General features: G+C 42.8%; 1 protein-coding gene across 7 annotated transcripts in view; it reads left to right on the plus strand.

Annotated features, from left to right (window-relative positions):
* Nucleotides 1-6,394, plus strand: part of ARHGAP18 (Rho GTPase activating protein 18) — a 99,748-nt gene extending 93,354 nt beyond the window's left edge. For 6 of the 7 annotated variants that reach the window (XM_064447312.1, XM_064447310.1, XM_064447315.1 and 3 more), the window contains exon 15: nt 2,610-4,970. In XM_064447312.1, the coding sequence (XP_064303382.1) occupies nt 2,610-2,701 (92 nt within the window). In that variant the 3' untranslated portion in view covers nt 2,702-4,970. Of the gene's footprint in view, nt 1-2,609; nt 4,971-5,772 lie in introns of those variants that run through there. The other variant, XM_064447311.1, reaches the window with a different exon arrangement.
* Nucleotides 6,395-10,411: the final 4,017 nt, after the last annotated feature.

A 10,411-nucleotide genomic window follows, 5' to 3' on the forward strand; every position in this document is an offset into this window, starting at 1 on the left:
AACCAAAGGACTTAAAGTGAATTAAAAATAACACTTTCCTATGTTCCCTACAACAGATATATTTTAGTGTTTTTACTAAGTCTGATGGCAAAAAAGTTACTAAGATAGCTGGATGCCAGATTAATGTATTACATGTTTTCTTGCATATCCAGTATGTACATACATTTGCTATGCCTGTTAAAGCAGGTTGTGATGCCAGATGTAAGACTTTTTTAAAGGAGAGGATTATCTTGTTTATTGTACAGAGGTGTAATCATTGCAGAAAAAAGTTTTTGTACAGAACTCCAGTGAAACTGGAGCAACCTACTATCACCTTAAACATGTGATGGAAATTGTATGTCTCTTAGAGAAAATACATGGCTGCTTGCACATTTAGAATCACAGAATTATAAAATAGTTTAGGTTGGAAGGAGCCTTTATAGGCTATCAAGTCCAACCCCCCTGCAGTGAGCAGGGGCATCTTCATCTAGATCAGGTTGCTCAGAGCACCGTCCAACCTGACCTTGGATGTTTCCAGGGATGGGGCATCCACCACCTCTCTGGGCAACCTGTGCCAGTGTTTCACCACCCTCATTGTAAAAAAATTCGTCCTTGTATCTAGTCTAAATCTGCCCTTCTTTAGTTTAAAACCATTACCTTGTCCTGTCGCAACAGGCCTTGCTAAATAGTTTGTCCCCAACTTTCTTATAAGCCCCCTTGAAGTACTAAAAGGCTGCAATAAGGTCTCCCCGCAGCCTTCTCTTCTCCAGGCTGAACAACCCCAACTCTCTCAACCTGTCCTCATAGGAGAGGTGCTCCATCTTTCTGATCATTTTTGTGGCCTCCTCTGGACCCGCTCCAACAGGTCCATGTCATTCCTGTGCTGGGGCCTCCAGAGCTGCACGCAGCACTCCAGGTGGGGTCTCAGCAGAGCAGAGCAGAGGGGCAGAATCACCTCTCTCAACCTGTTGGCCATGCTTCTTTTGATGCAGCCCAGGATACAGTTGGCTTTCTGGGCTGTGAGCGCACATTGCTGGGTTATGTCCAGCTTTTCATCCACCAATACCCCGAAGTCCTTCTCCTCAGAGCTGCTCTCAATCCATTCCATTTGTTTTGTTTTGTTATGAAATAAGATAGAAAACTTAGATGTCTCCTCTGTCTGAATAGTTTACTTCCAGAGAATTTCAACTTTAATCGGCCTTTATAAATACTAGTCCTTATTAATACTCCTAGCTGAGATAAGAGAAACTCCCTGGCTTTAATCTAGGTTGAACTAACTAAACCTTGACTTTAACCCTGTACAAGTTACAGTAAACCAGCTGTCCTGATCTTTCCCATTTCTCTATCTATGCCTGATGTGACTGACTCAAGTAGAGGGAGCCCAAAAGTGAGAAGACTAGACAGGCTCATGATACATTCATATGCTTATACTTACACTCATAATTTTAACACACACATCACAATGCTGCAATCCTGTCCCCTAGCAGATGGAGCTGCTGAAGGCTCCAGATGTTTTTTGAGGACTCAGAACACTGTAGGGCTTCAGGGCACTGAACAGGACTTCTGCCATTGCTTTGTGACCAGAACTGGATAAGGACATGGCAAACCACTGTCCCTGTGCTCTTACTGCCTGAACATGCAGCACTGTGTGGGAAGAGGGTCTGGCTCAGCAGCGTGGGTGGTACAGGTCATGTAGGTTGGGATAAAAATCCTAGAGGGAACACAGGCTGCCACCTGGCAAAGAGAGCAGTTGGAGAGGGAACAGATGAAGGCTGAGCCTGGTTGAGCAGGGAGTCTTGCCTTCTTGCCTGCTCTGTGCAGGGAGTCCAAAAAGCTGGCAGACAAACCCAGCTGCAGCATTACACCTCTGCTTGCCTCCTGCTTCAGGAGCACATGTGCTGGAAACATCTGGCTGGCACACGAGCCATCTACCACAACCACTTGCACAGCGGAGGAGGAGAGGGTCTGCGATGTAGAGCTGCAAAATGCATGAGATAATGCTTTGCCTGTGAGGGAATGGGAAGAGTACACAGATCTTGGTGGATCAACATATGCTATTTTCATCAGAGCTACTAGACACAAATTAATTGCTTGTGATGTAACCAGAACACTGTACTACTTTTCCTTCCTAGGACAGTAACAATTACAAGTACTGTGCAGAACTGCTAACCAAGAGGAGCAGGACAGGGAGTAATGGCTTCTTAGCTTCTTGAGCTTCTTGCTTAAACTTTCCATTTAAGAAGGGGAAAACACCCTGAAATTTTAATGGGCTTCTGTGTAAAGGTAGACCTAGTGTTTGGATTTAACCATGAGAGGACCAGGGCATTGCTCCTTTTTTTCCTAAACCTTCACAGAGAGGAGCTCCCGTGTGCATGGTCTGTGTGAAGAATCTGACCTAGAATGTGCCAGAGGCAGCACAGCCCCTACTCCTTCCTTCTTCCTCTGTCCCCTTTCTCCCCAAGACAGATGGGAAGGGTAAGAGTACTTCTAGGTTTTAGCTGTGTCGTCCTTTGTTTAACACTGCTGAGAAGGCTTGAAAACCTAAACGGAATAAAGCAGTGGCAGGAACTTTGAAAATTGTTTCCTTTCTTTTTGGTACTGATGTAGCCATACATCTCTTCTGTTTCTAGGAGAACGCTGTCTTGACGATGATACCTACATGAAGGATCTATACCAGCTCAACCCAAATGCTGAGTGGGTTATAAAATCTAAGCAGAGCTAAGCTCACAACCAATGGCAAAAGAAGAACCTGTGGACTGACTTTGTAAGGCTGAATGTTTCAAAAGGATAGTGTGTCCTTTCAACATTCAACTGTGTTTTATATACTAATATGACCTTATCCAGTTAAAAAAAAAAAAGTGATGGAAACCCAATGGTGATAACTAGTAAATTTTCAGTTTTACTTGCAGCAAAATTTTGGAGATAGCACTGTTTTCCCACTCATATTTGAAATGAGATTAAGTACCTTAAATATTTTAATGGCACTAATCTACCTCCCATCTGGTAGCTCTTGTTTCAGAAGAATTTATTTTTCAAACAGATGTTTAACCTCTTCATATTACAGATCTACAATCTGTTTGTGTAGAATTGTGTGTTCATATAGGTCTTTACAGTGCTAGTACACTGGAGAACCAAATCCTGATGAGCACTTCTGAACGGTACAGTATTAAAAATACCTAAAACCAGTCATATGAATTTCCCAAGTAAGTGTGAAATTCACAGGAAAAAAAATTACAATGCAATACATTGTGTGTTTGGAAGTCCTAATTTTGTTCACTTTCTACGTAAAGTTTGATGAAAACTATTTAAAAACAACTGTGAAAATGCTTTCTATGCAGCTTTTTTGCTAGATCTTTTAAATATTTTTATTCTTATTCCAGTTGATAGTATTCTTAAGATTATTTCAAAAAAAAAAAAAAAGAAAAGAAAAAAAGGACTGTGGCACAAGGTGAGTCATTTTTAAAGCTCATCACTCTTGGCAGTGTCCTTTCTGGAATATTGTCATGCACTAGAAAGGCCTTTAGGTTTTTCAGCAATGATATGCGGCCATGTTACATACACTGGTTTCAATTTTTTTGGACATCTGATAGATTGCATTTTGCGAACTGCCAAAACCTGCCAATTACTAGCACAATAAAAACTTTCTGGAAAAATAAAATAACTGTGGAGGGAAACTGTAGTCTAACTTTCATAAGTAGCAAACCACCAAACCTTTCAGGCAGTGTAAAGGTCTACTGTGGAGTTCACATAGGCTTTTTGGATACTATCTACCATCAGTTTTATGTCTGGTCTGCCCTGGACGAGGCTAGAAATCAAGTTCTGATTTCCCTTATGCTGATAGATGCTCTCTAAACCACTTAAGAAATTAATAGTCCAGTGGTGAACTATTGCAAATCCTTCTTTTTGCAGGGAAGGACTGAAAGCTCCCAGTGGAATTCACTTACAGTGAATTATAGACTGACGTGGCTTGTTGCAGCGCAAAGAGCTGTGGACTGTAGCCCGAGTCCCACAGCAACGCTTTGGGCTGACTAACATGCACCGCTTTACAATTTATTTGTATACTAGCTCATCCATGCTTAAGTGCTCACACCTGCGTGCTGACTACGTGAAATAACTACTGTGAAATTATATCCTTGGAATGAAATATTTTCTTTCAGTGCACACACAGAATTATATTGACCTCATAGGGAATATTCTTCATACAATCAAGGACTGAATTACATTTTTTTACGTGATCAAAGCTGATTAAAGGAATAAAGGGCCTTTCTGCAGAGCTTTGGGTATAGGGCCTGACTATTGTTCCTAAAGTAACCACTGGAACTCTCCCTTTTATATATTTACGCAGTGAAACAGAACTCTGAAAGGTCATAGGAAAATTAGACATCTATTGATTAGTTATCCATAGCATATGAACAATTTGGGGGGCATAAGTATTTATTGTTTTTTAAAGTCAAAGGCTGTCTTCATATGGCAAGGAAGCACTGAAGGATTTTCAAAAGCAGGATGAATAAGATAGGAAGTTGTTCTAATGTGACTGTACTGCCCTCGATGCTCCATCTCGGTGGGTACCCCTGTGTGGTGCAGCACTGTGCCACTGTGGGCGAACCCTGTAAGACAAAATGCTTTTGTCAATAGAACAAACCACACTCCCTGGTTTTTAAATGTAAGGAGTAGAGTAGAAAACCAGTACAGTGCTTAGGTAAATATTTATCATCTAATGTAACAAATGTAAGGGTGTTTTGTCAGGTATTACAAAAACTATGTGTGTTTTCACAATACACGGTAGTTCTGTAAAAGATTACTTGTTACTGGAACTCTAGATGTTATTTTAATTAGAAGCAAAGTGCAGATGCAGAACAGCTGTACAGTTTCAGTATAAAATTGCAACCGCCCTGTGGCTGTGATCTCTTAAATAACTTTGTTTTTGGTTTAGTGCCATTATCTTTTTTAATTTAAAAAGCTCTTTTATAATTAAATGTTGTTTTTTCTGACCTCTTTTCTCATTTGAATTCTTTTATTTGTATGTAAAACATACACAACTGACACTAAGTAGTGATTACTTTTTAATTTCACACTTTACATCTTTGTAGGTAGTTTGTAGTTTTGTGTATGAAAAGAGACATATAAGTTAGGAAGAGTGTTTCAGCATGAATGCCTGCTGGAAAAGAAGATGCTGGCTAGAGTTTTAAAACTTAGCCACAATCACAGCGCACCTTAGCTAAATCTGTGATGTAACGCTCACTGGGTATACGCAAGGGAACAGCAACCCTCTCAGCCTTTATTGAAAATACTGACTCTTAATTCCTCATAATTAAAGAATTAAATTAGGGCGCAAGGGGGAAGTCCAAGATGCATTCAGGTAAGCTGATAAGAATCTTTTATAATTCAGAAGGCAAGGCTGCTTGGGTTGCTTATTCAGGGCAATTTGGGAGCTGATCATTGTTTGACTGACGACTTCGGAAACACATTGCAGGGTTTTTTTTCACCCAGCTGACAGATTAATTGATTGAACACTTAGTGTGCAAACCCACCGCTCTGCCTGTACTGCAGGACTGGGATGGGGGGAAGGAAGGAGTGGGGAAGCAGGTGGTAGCCCCTTATACCACTGCCTGGATATTGTGGAGCATGTAAGGATGGTTTTGTGCTCAAAAATCATCCTCCAATGTCTATTTGGAGGGGTGGGGCGGGGGGTGGGTGATGAGAGGGTCTGCAATGCCTGTGTGGGGTGTTGACACCTCTCTCGCACTGCCTGGCCCCTTCAAAGACCAAAGAGTTTGCATTCCTTTTCTGTAGCCTCCCGTACATCCCCACATGCCATCCCTGGATATCCATGGGTGCAAGAAGCAAGCCGTCATCCCAGCCAGCTGCCCCCTGCGTGAACAGCAGCGAGGCGGGTTGTTCTCGCGTTGCAGGTCAATGAGTAGCACGTGAGGGTGAGCTGGTGAGGTTTCGGGAAGGCAGTGGAGAACAAGAAGATGAATGGGTCTGGATGTGTCGGAAGGACTGGCTGAGTTTCCGTCAGGCCTTTCAGTATGTGGGGGCATGACTGAGATCAGTTCAAGGAGTAAGGAGATGCATTTTTATCCAGTGAGCACCGACGGAGAAGGAAATGTTCGAGAAAGGCCTGCTTGAAACTTTTTCCAGCCTATTATTTCTTTGTCAGATATTCTTCTCAAAAGCAATGGAACTGTCCAATAAAATATGCTCTTCTACTAAGTATTGAGTTAAATTGCAGCGGAAAGCTAACTTGTCAAAAGATTTGCTAAATGAATTATTTCCTCTGTACCACACTTAAATATATCCGAGGATATATTTATATCTATATCTGTCTACATCTATCTATATAAATATATATATATATTTATATCTATTGGGCTTCTATGTTTGAAAGGTTGCAGCCACTCAAAAGGAATAAAATGTGTATGCACTAATTTCACAGCAATATTTATAATAAATATTTTTAATGTAGAGCAATGCTTTGAAGAGCTTCAAACCACTGTTTGGGTTTGAACGCAGAGCACATCTGGGGCAGGTAAGTACTTGTCATTCCCATTAAACAGATTGGAAAAGTGTTCATAAGTGGCTGGCCTGTGGCTAGAAGGGGTGAAATGAAGCTGATTTGTAGAAACCAGGTATAATCCTCCAAAAATTGTTTTAAAAATCTGCTGTATTGCCAATAACAGACGTACAGCAATCAGGAAGCCGACTTCTGGGGACTTTTTTAATAAACGCAATACTGTATTTTTTAGCCTGGTTTCCAAAGGAAAGGTGTCTGGGGTAATCTCGCTGCCCGTGTGTGTCTTCCCTACTTACTTTTGAACCTCTTGGCAGACTTCAGTCATTTTGGCATTTGGGGGGGGGGAAGGGGATGTCTCAAAAATAATTACATTTCTACTAGCTTCGTAAAACTAGGCAACCAGAAGGAAGACAGAGGCAGCGCGAGCCCTTTGTTCAAAGGGAAGATGACAGCATAAGCTCAGCCTTTATTTAGGCCCCAGACAGATGTGGGAGAGGGACCATATGCATGCTCTGACCATGGAGGGAGGCTGTGCTTGGAGCTCACAGCCAGCCATCGGGAATTGGCATCAGGCGTTTGGATGCCTGTGAAAGTGCTTGTGTTGCCTTCTGACTTCTGAAACTTCTTTGCTGACGTGATGTGGGTGATTGTTGCTGAAGCCACGGTTCTTCTCCTGGGCTGGCTTTTGTGGTGCAGCTTCTCCATAACTTCTCGTTAGTATGGCTCACCCCTGTCCCCTCCAGATGGACTGAGCAACGAACAGAGCACCTGCCTCGCCTGAGCTGTACCTGCAGTTGCTGGCGTTCACACAGACGAGGCGGGTAGCAGTGGTACCTCTGCCCTCTCTGCTTGTAGGGCTGTTGGGAATTACCTTCCTCCTGGACAAAGATCAGATCTAAAATTGGTCAGTATCAAAGGACAGCCTTCGCATCCAGGTTTTAAACGGTAGTGGGAATATAACTTGCCTTTCAGGTCCTCTCTTCTGAATCATACAGAGGTGGTGGTGGCTCAGAGTCCCTGCAGATCTTACCAATCCTTCATTAGTCCCTTTTGGGATAATTGAAAGGATCCTTCATGCTTCTGGGATAATTGAAAGGATCCTTCATGCTTCCTGTGGCACTGTAAAACCCATCAGTAACGCTCATTCACACTGAGAGCCGAGGTTTCTGCATTTTACCTGCCAAATGAGCTTTGCCCTCTATGTTACCATTACGCCTCCATAAATGCTCTACTCTTGAAAATGCCTGGGATTTGGTTTAATTGGCTCAGTTCCCATGAATGTTCGGATCCCGTCCTGCATCGCTGGATCAGGTCCTGCAGGACTGACTCCGGTGAGTCAGTTCTGTGCTTCTGTCCCGTGGGATTTCTTGTGCCTTCAGAGCAATGAAACTGCCACCTGGTTATTGCACGAACCTGTGTTTGCTGCCCACTGTAATTCATCGCCCGTTGGGGAGAAGCGGAGGATCAGCCCTACAGTGTGCGCATCTCTGTTTCCTGGTCCAAAAGCCGCCCTCGGTGTGTGAAACCCCTGTAAAAGCTGCCACGGGCAGCCAGGCCTTGGTGCCCTGAGTCGACCCTGACTTGCTGAAGCCACGCTTTCTCATTTCTGTTTCTGCCCCAGCTGCCATGGGGCGGGGTGCCGGGACGGTGGCAGGTGGCGGGGCTGGGCTGGGCTCAGTCCGGCCCAGCCGAGCCAATCCAGCCCCACGGGGTAGGAGCTCGCGTCCCTGCAAAAAGTGGGCTTGCTGAAGGTGGGGGCTGAGAAATGCAGTATGTACATCTGATAATCTCGTGGCATTTTTTTTCCCCCAGTATAAATAATGGTAAATCGGTGCCTTTTGGAGAATGTGAGAATTTAAAACATCATATAGTGCTCTAAGCTATGCATATCTCATTTATACTAGTAGTCACTTGCGTGTCCCTGTCTGCTTTCATGCCATCCATCCCGTCAGCTGCACTGAGAGCTCTTCGACTTCCTGAAATCATGTATTTAATTTAATGTATTTTTCTCACACCTGCGGCTAGTCACGCAGTACGTAACTCATTTATCTGAGATGGTGCATGAGGCAGGTACAGCTTCAGCGTCTGGCTGTCCGGACACAGTGAAACTGCAAGGATGGAAGGCCTTGCACAGCAGAAAATCACAAGCTTGCCTGAGTTACTGAAGTACCCCTTGTGGGTTATCAAATGCGGACGTATGACTCGCTCCAAATGACCCAGAACAAACAAGGGAATGCATAATTGCTTGGAAAAGGCTGAGCTTCCAAACCCTGGGCTGCATTGGATTAGCAACTGGAAACTGGTTTCTTGCTTATTCACTTTTTCCCCTAATCTGGGAAGAGTTGGTTGATCTAAATCTTGCCTTCTGATGTTGGATTGGTCTGAAACTTGTAGCGTGTCTAATCTAGTTTAGTTGTCTTCGTTATATTCCAGTATGTTCCCGCATTATGCTCTGTAAATTATAAAGCAGTTGAGCTCCCAAGCCCTTATTCTGTATCCTCTTCCCTGCTATAGTCTGCCAGAAGCTGTCTTTATTCATAAATCTTGTTCAGGCTTCACAAAGGGAGTTTGTTTCAGCAGGAACCAGAGCCTGAGTAGGTGAGATGGCGTTGAGGCTCTCCCTGTGGGGCTTCGCATGCCTTCCTGCAAAAAACAGAGCTGAGAGGTGCCCACCTTGGTGTCCCAGCCGGCCTCCTGTTCTTACCTGCATTAGTCTCATTCAGTACAGTGTTTTGCTTCTGTGACTGTAAAATCTTGGGACGCAGCCAGGTGACATCCAGCTGGGATGCTGTTTTTGTTTAAATCACTTGATCTTGAAATAAGCAATAGTTTGTGGGGTATGATAAGGGTGAAACCTTACCGTGCAGTCTTGGAGTCCTGGCAAAAATATCTGCTGGTGCTTTTAACGTGCTGTTGCGAACAAAAAAAAAAAATATATTTTTTTCTTCTCGTTGGGTTTAGCAATGGGAGAACAGACAATTCTGATATAGTTAGGAGTTCAGATACGTTTTTGCAAAAAGTAGATCAGAAATCATACTATGCAAAAACCTTTTCAGTCCTTCAACTTTTTCTACCAAGATGGTCCTTTTTTATTATTTTTTTGGATCTCTGCTGGAAGGTTATTCTGATTTTTGTTACATTTTTTCCTTGGCTAGATGGTAGAGGGAGATGTGAGAGAATTATTCTGGTTTTTTTGAAAAATAAATCTTATTGTTAAAAGTATTGTTACGATAACAATGATAGGCCAGTGTGTGAACATGAAACGGAGTACTTCAGAAGAGGATTCTTATTTATTCCAGTTCCTTCCAAGTTGAGAAGGCAGGACAGCCAAGTCTGCAGACCAAATGTTTCTGTCATCCATGCAGAACTATTTTACCAGAGGTCTTCTAGGTATAGTCAAGAGAATACCCGTGTCCCCGGCCACTCTGGGATGAGGAGACGTTCTTCTGCAGGTGGTGTGGCTGGCACGCAAAGGCGGTCATGAGAATAGTGTGGGGCTGGGTTTGGTTTTTTTCATTTTTTTCTTTTTGAATTAGCTAATATTTCTCTTTCAATGCTGCTGCTGTTGGGAATAATGAATATTATTGTGAAAACTCAGCCTAATCAGAAGATTTTTTTCTGTAAAACCACAGTGTGGGTGTTTTGGGGGTATATATAGGATACACAGGATTACAATACTCTGCTCTTCATTTTTTCCAAAGCATTTCTAAGTTGTTTATATGGAATCTGCTTGGATCATTGTAAGAGGAATTGAGTGAGTACAGAAGTACTTGCTAAGCCAGTGAAACACTGTTGGTAAAGCTAGGAAAGAACTATTTATTTTTTCTGCCAAGACACCTGTGGCTGTGGCACAGTAAATTCTAAAAACACTTGGTTCTAGGAAAAAATAATTAGCGCATAAACAGTAGAACTGAA

The sequence above is a fragment of the Phalacrocorax carbo genome, chromosome 3, assembly GCF_963921805.1.
Source record: "Phalacrocorax carbo chromosome 3, bPhaCar2.1, whole genome shotgun sequence".
Classification (NCBI taxonomy): Eukaryota; Metazoa; Chordata; class Aves; order Suliformes; family Phalacrocoracidae; genus Phalacrocorax; species Phalacrocorax carbo.